Below are 14404 nucleotides of genomic sequence, written 5' to 3'. Positions count from 1 at the left end.
TTTTGCGCAGCCTCCATTCAAACGGATGACCGCATCTTAACGTCTTCTGATTCCTGCCATGAGTCGACTAATTTGTTGCTAAGGTAGCAGCAACCAGTCCTGACGAAGTGTATTGTTTATTTCATGACATGTTTGAACTGGGTGTCCTTTCGTGCTCTTTACGCCCAATAGTGTCCCAAATATGCTCGATATGGTTCAAATTCGCGCTACGATCCGCGGGCCAAGCTAGATAAACCGAATTATATTGGAACCATGGATCTTCCTCCACGATGCTAATGTCCAACTTTGGCAATCTCTGCACTATATTTGAAACGGGCAACTGTGTGTCTGTTCGTAGGCAAAGGTCCCCGAAATGGTCTTATCGCACGATAACCAGTAGCGATGAGCCGATCTCGAATAGTTTTTGTTTAAAGGCTCCTGTATGGTCATCACCCTCTTTTTAGGATTGTATTGTTAGCAATGAGTTTCCTTCTGACCAACCTTCATATGCTTGATTTTCCCTAGCAGATGTTATAGGGGGTCTTCTTGATCTCGGAAGGTCTTTAACATCGTTTGTTGCCTGATTTGTATTCTCAAAACGACTTATAGTGGAATGGTGATGACCAACAATTGCCACAGCGACATACCTGCTTCTCTCATGCTGATTATCTGCCATCTTGCTGCAGTTATGAGTTGTGGATGACCAATTATAAGGTGCCAATCACATATCTTTACAAACTTGGTTATTTAAAGTGTTGAAAACAACGAGGATAAAAACATCTGTTTTATTGTATACGAGTACAGAAGCTGCATGACTTTTTGTGCAGATAAGAACTTATCGAGTCGATATTTATTGATTAAACTCAGGTGATATTTAAATAATGTTTAACTAGTTCTATTTCAACAAATTATATCACAAAAAAATATAGAGTGTTTTTTTAATTTGAATTTCAATTTGGTGTTGCAATACTTTTTTTCTCCATGTGTATATAATTAAATAACTATTGTAAAATGGTAGATACATGTACACCATGTTAACTTTTCACACTTGTAATTGTTTTTTGTTGTTGTTTTTTTTTGTTTATTTTTAGCAAAATAAATTTTAAGACCACTAAATTTGCGGTTTCTTAATACGATAATATACATTAGGGACGCTTGAGATGTCGAAAAATGAACAGTAATGAGATCAAATGAATACTTTATAGATTTTATAAATGAAAAGAACGACAAATAAAATAAGACATTCAAAACCCAAAAATTGAGTACAGATGGGAGTCCAAATGATAGAAGAAAAATGTTAACCAAAGGCACACATAAATTATAATTCAGACCAAGAAAGAATACCATGAAGTGCAACTGTTCTATAAGACGGTTTATAATATTTGTCTTTTTGTCAAATAATTGATCATCATGTTAAAACTGAAGTAGTTAACACTTAATTTGCATGAGGGTCTTGATGTCTTTTATTTCTGTGTTCTTTTTTTAAGCCATATTTCTAGACTCCAATCTTAAATGACTAGGGTTGCCAGTTTTCCTATCGAAGGTCTGTGGTTTTCTCCGGCAACTCCGTCTTCCTTCACCAATAAAAACTGGCCGCCACGAAATAGCCAAAAAGTGGCGCGTGAAAGTGGCATTAAAACACCAAAAAGCAAATCAAATGTATTCTTTATGCTTGTTGTCTATTATTCTCTATTCTTTTAAACTATTATTTTGAGTCGACTTTTCTCTATACTTTATATGTTTTCCCTTTATTCACTCTTCAGTAAACCACCATCCACACCCTCTTTCAAATTTCATTAAAAGTGTAGAATATTTCTTAAAGAAATCTTAAGAGGATAGTATTGTTGAACTGCGCTCGTCATTACAGATAACCTTTGTATTTCATATACATTAGAAGGTGTGGTATAGTTAACATGTGTAAAATAATTCAAACAAGAAAAATAAAGGCCTAACTTGTGTACAAAATAATGAATGAAAAACAATACCAATCAGTTCTGTAGTTATTTGTTAGATTATAATATCTTCAACTTTATATTGTTGAAGACTGTGTTATTCCCCTGACAGTCCTTTGTGTATTTGTTGTCGTTTATTTGCTGTCTCATCGATGTTACTACACATCTTATGTTATTGGTAAAGAATCTAGTGCTACATTGTACATTGTGGCTTTGTAAAATTTGTTGTTTTTTTTATTCATATAGTTATAGTACTATTGCAGTAGTTAACAGTTATATACTGAAAGCTATGTGTGGAAGAAGTTGAACAGTAACATAAGGCATTAAAGGTAGAAGTACACTAAGATCTAAATTCCTAAAATTCTGCGTTTATAACTATAACTGGAAAATCTTAGAAATAGAAGAAAAAAGAAAAAACCAATTAACAAATTGAATACAAATGTCAAGATATGTTAATAAACATGATATAATTAAGAAGATGTGATATGAGTGCTAATGAGACAACTCTCCATCCAAGTCACAATGTTTAAAAAGTAAACAGTTATGTGTGAAAGTACGGCCTCAACATGGACACTTAGTTCACACCGAACAGCACGTGATATAAATGGCGCTCAAATGGACGATGCATTCTTTATTTAACACTTACATTCGCAAATGTAGTGTACTCAATGATCTTCAACTTTGTGCTTTATTTGACCTTTTTGACTTTAAAAAAAATGTTATTTTCACTGAAGATTATAGAAAAAAAAAAGATGACTGTGGAGTGATTACCAATGAAACGACTCTTCACAAGAGACCAAATGACACAGAAATTAACAACTATAGGTTAACGTACGGCCTTCAACAATGAGGAGTTAATCCCATACCACATAGTCAACAATAACAAACGACAACCACTAAATTACAAGGCCATCACATGAGAAAGGCAGACACATATATATAATGTGTGTGTGTGTGTGTGTGTGGGGGGGGGGGGGGGGGGGGCCCTACACTGGGAAAGTGGTTCAAAAGTACAACATAAGAACGAATTATGACAATCAATCCGTTGAAAAAGGCTTAACTCATCAGATGGATACATGTACAAGAAGTGCATCTAACAAAAACACGGAGTGGACGTGGCCGAGTACTTGTACACTCTAACAACAAAAAGACACTACATGATGTAGGTACAGATTTAAGAGTAAGTACTTGCACTTACTGGCAGCTAGTTCAAAACCACTAACAACTAATAACAAAAAATCATCTACTACACGAAACCTGCGTCTGGCGTAGAAAATTGAAATTCTGATACATTATTACTTTATTGTACATAATTCTAAATCAAACATAGATTTGTATGAACAGTCTTGAAACTCTTCAACATATTGGGCATCAAGTTGTTCATTTTGTGCTACTGTGAAGTGGTTTTTCCAGTCTCCTACTATTCCTGAAACATAGTGATAGTGAACGTGTTTTCATAAAATATAACTTTGATTAATGAACATGTACATTATAGTAAGTGGATTTTTTTTTATAGGATAAAGTCCCATTCTTTTTAGTGTAGTATATGAAAGAAAGTCTTAAGGTACCTTGCATCTATTCAGAATACAATAACAGTCAACTATTATTTTTTTTGTTACCGATTAATTCTGGGTCGTCGTTTCGGTCGGCGTTTAATTCTTGTTGTTCTGATCAGATGTTTTGGGAAGAAAAACAACTTCTATAATCATTGCACGTTTAATTCTAAAAAAATGAACGTCCAGTGTCTTTCAGTGTTTCTCCAACTAATAGACATAATTTTGTCATATGTCCGTGACGTCATCAACACTTTGCCAAGATGATATCGTTAAATATAGAATTTAGAATTTAATGGATAGAACTGACTGTCATAACATAACCTAAACAATGCGGCTTTGTGGGTTATTCAGTGTGCATCAATTTCTTAATATTATTTCTTCATAGCCAGAACAAATAAAATCATATTCAAAACAGTGTGGCTGTGGCCATTTATTGACGACCTCAATTATCCCATTGACTGGGACAGATTAGGTGAACGTTTGTCTGTAACGACCACTGCTCACTACTTACTTATTATAGAATTTAAACTGTGGAGTAACCAAAGGTTATGAACGCCTTCAATAATAAAATAATTCGAAAAATTAATCAGGAATAACCTTTATGTTTTGATTGATATTATTGATATAAATCATAACATCGTGTTATACCTTATTAATTTTTCGAATAACTTCATTTAGGTGTTGAGAACCTTTGTTGACCCCACAGTTTAAGTGACTTTAAAAAGTACATAGTGAGCAGTGGTCGTTACAGACAAACGTTCACATAATCTCCAAGTCAATGGGATAATTTAGGTCGTCAATCAATGGCCACAGCCACACTGTTTTGAATATGATTCTATTACATGTACAATCATTACTTAAATGTTAGATTACAGGATAAATCATATATTAAGCGTACATTGTAGAGAAATATGAATTTCTTATATTCCCGCTATGAAACAAGAAAAACGCTCGGCAAATCTCGCGTTTTGATCTTTAATTGCTTACAACTAAATTCTACATATTTTTCAGTGAACGAACACGGCTTATCTAGCACATGAAACTGCAGTTTATAATTATTGTGAAGTTCGTTTAAAATAATCATTAGAAACCCAGAGGAATGGCTTAGAGATGTTAAACTAACAGTGGAACATGTGGAAAATATTACATACATATCAGGATACCTTTTTAATGTGATATCAAACTAGATAGCTTTATATTGAACGCAATGTATTAATTCGAGTAAATCTAAAAAAATCTGCTTATCTGCTCAAATCAAAAGAAATTATCCTTCTCGTTTGTAGTTTGTTGGGTTCAAGTTGTGGAGTGTTTAGTAATGTAATGCTTTGCAGTTTGCTGTTTTTCGTTTTGTCGTTAATTGTGCTTTGTCATGGTGATGTTGATTTTTCTTTTCGTCCATTTTCTTAATTTTGAATTCTTTTTCGTCCTTTATGATGTAAGCCTTCTCTGAATTTTTAACTTAAATATTGATAGGAATAGACATATAACACTAGAATTACATGTACTCTTATTCTTTCTATATTTGCATGTCTCACACAAACACAACTGAAATGAGTTTTTATTAATGCAAATATTTAATGTTATAAAAGAAGATCTAAATTCGTGTTATATTGACTTCATGATTTTGCGTGCATAAAATAACGGGAAAATGAAATGTCAGCAACGATAATAAATTTAATGCACAGAAATACCTCCAAGTTGCTTGTAAGATTGATTACTGAATTTCCAAATATTTTTCATTTATTAAACGATTATAATAAAAATACAGATTATTTAGAATTGGAGCAAAACAGCCTATTGCATACTCCAAAAACAGTGACAATGTACATGTAGTCTTTTCTCAGAACCTCTGTCTTGTGTAAATTTAGCGAAGAAACATCGCCGCTGTTTCAAAGTTGGCATGCGCCACACAAAGAACACGTATCTAGCATATTTTTGACAAATATATTTAAGTTTCCTTTAAGATGAAAAGGAGTATTAAAGTTACCTTTTCTATATATGAATGTTATTCCGTCCCCAGCTTTTGAAAAATCAATCTTATTTTCTTTCATGTTCTCAAATGATGTTGCTTTTGCAATGTCTTCTATAAGTTTATCTGTGCATTGTACTTCTAGGAAGTCGGCTAGCTTCCTAATCTCTGTTTTGGGGTCCTTTATTATCCATTAAAAAAATAGATAACCATTAAAGTGAAAAACACAATCCGTTTCAAGGTCACACGCACATATATGTTTTAAGTGTACTTCAAAATGACTGCATGTATGTATATGGAATTGGATATATTTCATTGAGTGCAATTACTTAGCCAGATATTAGTTTATGCATAAAAAATAAAACATGACGAACAGCATGTTAATTTTTTTTAGAATTCATATCCAGCTCAAAGATTTCTAAATACATAACAATATATTGTAAACATAAAAAGAGCCATCTTATTACGCGTACCTCATTATGAAAATCTTGTTACATGTATATCAATGAATTATAATAATGAAAAACAAAGTTAAAATTTTGTCAGAGCGAGAGATAATGTATAAGAATATATTGTTTTCACTACTGTCATTTGAAATAATAAACAGCAAACAGTCGTGCTTACATAAAAAAACCCAATTTGAACTGAGTGAAGATACAGGTTACATTATCATTTGTCGACGTCTTGTATGTGATTAAGCATAAACAAAGAATACAAACTAAAGTTATATTTGGTTGAAGATTAATTTATATTGATTAGAAAATATACAATCACAAACCTTTTTCATTTCCTCATAAGAGCAAGTGAATATCATGCCAGGATAGTCTTTCTCTGCTTGTTCAATACCCTTTTCATAAGTGTACCATGATCCATATGCACCTACAAATATCCAATTGTATAAGTCAATAAAAATGCACTTATTATGTACAGTATCCACCTACACATAATTATTTGTAGTAGAAAATGCCTGCGAATTCGCAGTTCATTTGTGCAAGTAATGAAACAAAGAGTTTTGAAATTTCGCGAGTGGTACGTCGACTGCAAGAACATGCACACAAGCGACATCAGGAACCTCCTGCCTTTTATTAGTCTTATATTTAAAAAAAAAAAATTGTTAACTAATTTCGCGGAATTTGTCAGTGACTTACATTTTTGCTGAACTAATATATAGTGTTGTTAAGGGGTCACATGAAGACTAGGTTGTTTTCCGCTCTTTGGTTTGGTTGTTCTCTATTTAACACCTTCTCCGTTTCCATTTTCAATAATATGTTTGCTTATTAGTTTTTTTTATATCACTTCATTGCATCTGTCCCCATAGCAGCCACAGCAGTCACTTTTTTTTTTGGGGGGGGGGGGGGGGCTAAAGCCGAGGTACCATGCAAGAATTAACCACTGTCTACATAGATTTCGATCAGTGTACTATAATAATTGCTAACACATTCGCAAATACAATTTTTTTTCTTTTTATTAATGTATCAATAACTTACATTTTGCCGACATCCACAAGTCGAAAAACTCATTCCAAGTTCCAAAGAAGCTAAGAAATATATTGTCTTTCCTCGAATGGTGATAATACGATGCGCATGTGTCTTTCGGGTTTCTAATCATGTGTATTATCTTGCCCCTATGTTCGATGTGTCCCTTTGGAAGATACCGGAACTGACAATGAGTGTTGAGTAGTCTAGGCGATGGAAGGTCATCCGTGACAGAAAAGTCGGAAATGGTTTCCAGCATCGTCGTAGCTTTGTTTATATTATCGAGTTCTGCTGTTTTTCGGATTAACATACTGGTGATTTCGTTTATCCAATGTGTTCCTGGGAAAATGAATATTAACATCGTTAAAGACATGCATGCTTATAAAACTGGACAACATACAAAAGTGGGAAAATATCTGAAAAATTTCAATAATAATTTCACAAACAATACAAAATGCACACAATGCGCGTCGAGTTCGAATATAATACATGAATATTAACTCATATGACTCGAGCTTAATTTTGATCCGTCGTGTTTGTTTAATGTTACAGATAAATACCTGACTTTGCGTACGTGCATATCATAATATCTGTATCTCTTGACTGGAAATTAGTGATATCTTTCAAAGCTTGTTCGGCTCCTTTCTCTCTGAATGGAAGAAAAGATGGATAACAAACTCCATCATGCTCCGGTAAGGGAACAGGTTTTAAACTCTCTCTAATTTTCTTCATTTTTTCCAAATCCAATGCCATAGTTTGAGTAATATAATTCTGCAATAAAAACTAATTTCAGTATATAAATTTCTAATGGTTGACTCTTTGAATAATATTCATTGTATATTTGCAGAGCTCGAGAAGATAACTGTTGAGCCTATAACGAAATTACAATAATTTATATTGTACGCGGTGTCAGGCTAGTTTGTGTTAAATTAGTACCTATATTGTGCCTTCTGCCTAGACTTGCAAAAAATAAAATGCAAATGATACCAAAGGGACATTCAAACAAAAGAGTATTAATAAACTGACAAAGCCATGACTAAGAAAGAAACAGACAAACAGAAGTACAATACAAAACATTGAGCAACTATAATCCCGCACAAAACAGGGGGGAAATCAGGTGGTAATGCAGGGGAAAGCAGATCCTGCTCCACATGTGAAAATTGGTGTCACAATTCGTGAAACCTTGAACAATAGCATACCAGAAAGTTATAATGGTGACATATATTGGAACAGAGAAAAAAAGGGAAAATTCACACGAAGAAACCTACATTTACGTACAGGATGGGTTCCACTTGTGAACCATGATCTGCTTATTTTCCGGAGCACATGAGACCCCCCTCTTTTTCGTTTTTTTATGATGCTCTTGTTGCCTAAATTTGAGTTTTATATATGTTGTGTCTTGTACTTTGGTTTGTGTTGTTGGTTTTTGTTTTTGACCTGACGTTATCAGTTTGTTTTCGACTCATGAGTTTGAATGTCACTTTTAGTGGAGAGAAACGTCGACTGTGTCCTTAGAGACGACATCAAAAGTTCAATGAAGGACAAAAATCTTAATTGACATAGTTTTTTCACTGACCCCAACCCCCCTTTTAATTTAATTTGGGAAAAATTGATTGACCCATATAGATATATGTAAAAATCAATGTCGGATAACCACATCTTGCAGCAGTTCAACCCCCACCCCCAAACTATTGGAATTAAGTTTTTTATCTTACATTGATCTTTTGATGTCGTCCCTTAGTGATGAAAAAATTGAAATTGTTGATGATGATTAGATGTAGTTTTTACTATTCGTAATAGATTTTTTTTTTAAATACGGAACAGCAGATATCTGTAAAACGTTATCTTATAGATAACATTGTAAATACAAATATTGCTGTATTTGATACATTGATATTATCAGCATTTAAGGTGGTAGACCTATGTTAAGGGAAATCACTCTTAAAATCATCAGTACGTTTGTGTCAACCATTTTCATAAAAAAGTTCTAAGCATCAAGGATACATAGATTATTTTCAATCTGTTTCAGGTAAATGCTTAAAATACATTAATAAAACTTGACTATTACAAACGCATCATTGAATTAAAGAGTTATCTCCCTGAACCAAGGTCTATCCCTTAAGATCACAGTTTGAAGTCTTGATCATATCGTGGCAGCCACAACTTTTGTAATTGGTCTACTGTTTCCTCATAAAAATACCATTACAGAAATATGTCATAAAAATATTTACAGAGGCGAAATGAATACTTACACATGTACATGCATACTTCAGTTTTAGCCAAGGCTCCACGTTGAAGGCCGTACATATACGGTATCTTACTAACTTCAATTGGAATACGATATCTCATAAAGTATATAAAATAGCGAAGTACATACTAACTTAATAAGATATTTTATAAAATTAATTAGCTACATGTATTTAGAAATTAAGTAAATATGAAAAGGGCTTGCCATGTGACTGACTTCATTGATCATGACGTTAGCATAACAAACTCATTTAAGAAAAGCATTGACATTTTGATACATGTAAGTACCTAAAAGAGAAGATACCAGAGGGACATTTAAACTAATAGATAAAAAATAAACTGAAAACGCCATGGCTAAAAAAACAAAAAGACAAATAGACAAATAATAGTACACACGACACTAAATAGAAAAAAAAACACGAACCCAACAAAAAAATAGGGGTGATCTCAGGTGCTCCGGAAAGGTAATCAGATCCTGCTCCACATGTGACACCCGCCCTATTGCTCATGTTATTACAAACCCCGTAAATAATCCAATTCGGTAGGTCACATTCGTGAAAAGGGAACCGGATCATAGTTACGACAGGAACACGTATCCGATATCATCTGTGAAACGGATATTCCATAACAGTCAACCAACTCGCGATTGCGTCCGTAAGTTTTAAGGAGACAGGGTGATACATAATAACCTGTATATACAAACCTCAACTCGTGTCCAGACTCAGCCAACAATGTCACAATAAAAAGCAACTTTAAAGTTATTTATATACAATTAAAGGGGTTGCTATAAAATGTTACGTTCTAGATGTCGACATGCCTTCTTATCGCTATAGTAAAGGTCACGTTATCAAATGGTACATTTGTAGGTTATTTAAGGTCAATATGTGTAACTAAACTGCACTATAAATAATATATCTTAGTATGAATGAAAAGGTCATTGACCAAACAGGGATACAATGCTATGATATACTTATCAGAACAATAGTTCTCAATATTAACGCAACAACTCAAGTTTCTATTATCGAATGACAAAAACATATGATAATATACATGTATATACAAGATTTCGAACCTTAATTTGATGAGTCACATTGTTATGAAAAATTGAATAATTTATTTTAAGATTACTTGTAGAATATTTTATCACTCTTGACATAACATCTTTTTGGTAAAGCAACGTTCTTAGACCTACCTAGTAGGTTTTTTTTAATGATTTGAAGTCGGTACATTTGTATGTAATCCAAGCTAAGTAAATGTCGGAGGTTATACAATATGTCTTATTAACATGACACTCTCGTTTCATAAATCAAATCAACATATATATTTTATATGTTACGTCAGTGGTATCTCACACACGTACATTTTTGCAAGTAGTGATGTCAGTGATATGATTCGGGTTTATACCGTTTAGGGGACGACGATTTGATATTCGGGGGGGGGGGGGGGGGGGGGGGGCAGGAGGATTTGTTTTGGATCGGTTATTTATTTTTGAAAGTTGAAAGGACAGATTATTTATTTTCTGCACTGTTTCATTGAAACAAGGGACTGATTATTTATTTATTTATTTCAAAAAAATATAAAACAGTACTTGCATTTTCAGATTAAGAAAGGGTTCGAGAGACGTCCTGAAAGCATGATTTTGTATTTTTGTTCTATAGCTTCTCAGAGCCTTTAGAGGCTCCCAATCCCTGCTTAATTATTTTTTATCCTCGCTCCACTTGGCATAAAATTGTTTGGCGATACTTTGACAAATTGCTAGTTACAGCCAAAAGATGATACCATGTACATGATGTATGTATGCAATACATGTAACGTTTACATGGCGTATTGGGAATTGTAGTTGGCATGAATATTGCATTTACATAATATGTTACAAACTGTAAGCTTTGTTATATTTATACTGTTTGTTCTTCGTGAGGGCCTCAAGGTAGATTAGCGAAAGCTAATTGAGTCACCCTCTTTTAATAAAGTTATTACTTACCTACTTACTTAACTTACTAAAAATAAATGAATAAGACACCTGACCACGAAAAAAACCCAGGGGTATGTCCGAGAACAGACCTTTCTACTTGCAAGACACTCGCCGTGAAAATAATTTGTTTTTGAGACAAACTTTTGGTTATAATTTCCTACATGCCTCAATGTAGTTACGGCCCTGTAATAAAATTGAGGAAGTTGTTACAGAGACCGGTACTGAAACCTATTTTCAGACATTTAAATAATGTCTATTCTTAATAATAAGTAAAATTATTGGGAAGTGTTTCCCGAAAAAAAGTTTTGAAAAAGATGAAGAATCTGGTCCCATCTCATACTTTTGAATAGCATTTATAAAACGGTTTGAAAGACCTGCCGAATTATTTATTTCAATAATTTGGACGTCCGATTATTTATTTTCAAATTACCACAGAACAAACCATTTATTTTTGTGATTTTCTAGGCTGATTTTTTTATTTTCAAAATCCTCCTGCACCCCCCCCCCCTTTCCCCCACATAATATCAAATGGTTGTCCCCTTATACTTGGTATTTACATTGAATGTTCTGATATTGAACCTCAACAAGCTCTCTTTACATTGTTATCTCATACACGTAGTCATGTCAGTGGTATGATTCGGATTTATACCTGGTATTTACTTTAAATGTTCTGATATTCAACCTCCAGAAAAAGAGGCGGATTTAGGGGGTGGGGGCGGGATTATATAGGGAATCACTGAAGCATGACCGGATCGGGACCCCTCTTAGGCAGTCAGTGGGCCCCACTTATGACAATTTCTGAATCCGCCACTGGGAAACTCTCGTTTCATGTGTTACAGTGTTATCTCACACATACGTAGTGATGCCAGTGGTGATACCGTATGATTCTTGTATTATACCTGGTATTTACATTGGACGTTCTAATATTTAATCTTCACTAACTTGACAAAACTGCATTTCCCCGTCACCAACAACAATAATATAATACTTGGGCGTTGTTCCAGATATATTGCATCCCCTATATATTTGTTAAAATTATACACATTGCTTGATATGATAAAATATTTAACATAAAATGTACCGGAATTAAAAACAAACCAATAAAAACATAGATATTTATGCAGGTATTGTGTCCATTCTCCTCATGACTTTTTAATGAAAGGAACAGTAACTTATATCAAATGAAGAAAGAACTAAATGTTAACTTTCTTTTCAGATGATTTAAAAAATCCCGGAACAAGAAAATGAAATTATAATTAAATTTTATGTTTCTTTGTCTTGCTATTTTCGTACAGATTTATTAATTTTACGTATTAAAATAAAGTGTGTTTCATCTTCAAACTCAATTATATAACAATTTTCACTAATTCTATTTTATTTTTGAATCCTTTTATAGCTACATGTACCCCTTTCTTTTCCATAGCAATGGTCACTTACTCTCATTTTACATACAATTTTCGATTTTAAATTTTTTTTTTAAGAATGTACAATGTATTTGTATAATTCATATTTTGACTTAATTTTACTGTTATAAGGTCATTTCACTTTATTATCATCTTCATAAGTTGATATTTAATTTGATTTTTAAGAAAATATAGTTTATGGTATGTAAAAATAAGTATTCGAATTATACATAAAATAAATGCGAAAAATTTTTTTGAATTTGAAATTTTAAAGTATTAACATACATGACATTACTATTAAATTAATTTACTTCCGATTGAAGAAAGTATGTTAAAAGTGATTGACATTGAGCTGACGTCTCTGTTATTTACTAATCGAGAGCTTAAGAGAGAGAATTAATTAACATTGCTTAATTAATAAAATTAAGAAATTGGCAAAATTGGTGTTGGTCAAGAAAGATGTAAACGCATTCCGATGGAAGTGGTCAGAGAGGATGGTACAACAAGTAATGATATGACATATATACTTCAAGTCTGGCAAGACATTTCAGACTCTATTAAATGCGACGGGTAATAATAGTATAAGTGAAACACAAAACGAAATAAACGAAAGCGATGGGTCATATTTAAATGAACACATTAGCCTAGAGGAACTTATTCAAGCTATCCGTTTTCTTTAAAACAACAAAGCGTCAGGAATCGACGAAATACCTGGAGAAGTATTGAAAAATCCTAAATTAGTGAAGTTTTTATTTACTCTATCCAATAAATGCTTTGAGACTGGGATGGTGCCAAACATATGGAGTAAAACTATTATTAACCCGATTCCAAAGTCTTCTCCTGCTGACAGCCGCGACCCATCGAATTACCGTGGTATAGCCCTTGGTACCAGTTATATACAAAATTTACTGCAACATTATAAATAATCGACTTGTATTTTGAGAAAAAGAAAATAGCGTTTTGAATGACGAACAGAACGGTTTTCGTAAGGGCCGTTTTCGTAAGAGCCGAAGCACGATTGACCATATTTCAACACGGACTTCAATCATCGAGTGCAGAAAATTAAAACGAATGTCTACGTACGGCGCGTTTATAGACTTTAAGAAAGCGTATGATTCTATCAACAGGCAACTTTAATTCACTAAATTAAAAGACCTTGGTATAAACGGGACTATGTTAAACGCTCTACGATCTTTATACAGTGATGTTCGAAACTGAGTGCGTGTAAATGGATTTTCTACAGACTGGTTTTCAGTAAATTGCGGATTAAAACAATGATGTTTATTATCTCCCTTGATGTTCAATTTCTATATTAACTATTTCGTAAACTTAGTCAAAACTCTTGATATTGGAGAAACAATTGGAATTATGTTATATGCAGATGATATGGTTATTCTAGCTAGTTCCCCTCAGGACCTTCAGTTACTCTAAAACATTGAATTTCTTTCTTCTTGATGTGCTAATAATCATATGATTGTAAACGCTGAAAACTCTTAAGTCATACATTTCAGGCCGTTATCCATTGAAAGAACTGAGTTTTGTTTTAAATGTGGTGACCTTTCAATTTCAACAGTGGAAACATATACGTACATGTATCTAGGATTAGTTTTTACGGAACATTTAGAATACAACCGCATGCATGGCCAGTAATGTTGCGAAATCTGCGAGTAGAACACTTGGATTAGTAATAGCCAGGTTTAAAACGTGTGGTGGACTCACGTATAACGGTTACACAAAACTATATGATACAATGGTTTGGAGTGTTATTAACTATGGTGTTTCAATCTGGGGTACAAAACATTTCCCGTGTATTGCTGCCGTACAAAATTGAGCAGCTCGTTTCTTTATGTG

General features: G+C 33.3%; 1 protein-coding gene across 1 annotated transcript; it reads right to left on the bottom strand.

Annotated features, from left to right (window-relative positions):
• Positions 1 to 3226: 3226 nt before the first annotated feature.
• LOC134684083 (sulfotransferase 1B1-like) lies at positions 3227 to 9996 on the bottom strand. The gene is made up of 6 exons (XM_063543367.1): positions 9882 to 9996; positions 7492 to 7702; positions 6944 to 7270; positions 6235 to 6335; positions 5475 to 5637; positions 3227 to 3357 (listed from the first exon to the last, which is right to left on the bottom strand). Exons 2-6 carry the CDS (start codon positions 7682 to 7684, stop codon positions 3227 to 3229), a joined length of 915 nt encoding a protein of 304 aa, XP_063399437.1. The 5' UTR covers positions 7685 to 7702; positions 9882 to 9996.
• Positions 9997 to 14404: the final 4408 nt, after the last annotated feature.

Source organism: Mytilus trossulus, chromosome 9 (genome assembly GCF_036588685.1).
Source record: "Mytilus trossulus isolate FHL-02 chromosome 9, PNRI_Mtr1.1.1.hap1, whole genome shotgun sequence".
Taxonomy (NCBI): domain Eukaryota; kingdom Metazoa; phylum Mollusca; class Bivalvia; order Mytilida; family Mytilidae; genus Mytilus; species Mytilus trossulus.
This window is presented reverse-complemented; position numbering and strand designations above follow the sequence as displayed.

What these genes read in the sequence shown, in the direction of transcription:
- LOC134684083 (XM_063543367.1), bottom strand. Translation starts at nt 7,684, where the DNA reads ATGGCATTGGATTTGGAAAAAATGAAGAAAATTAGAGAGAGTTTAAAA. An exon ending in CTTGTGGATGTCGGCAAAAT is followed by an intron (nt 6,336 to 6,943) that starts GTAAGTTATTGA and finishes GGATATTTGTAG; the next exon opens with GTGCATATGGATCATGGTAC. An exon ending in CTTATGAGGAAATGAAAAAG is followed by an intron (nt 5,638 to 6,234) that starts GTTTGTGATTGT and finishes TGGATAATAAAG; the next exon opens with GACCCCAAAACAGAGATTAG.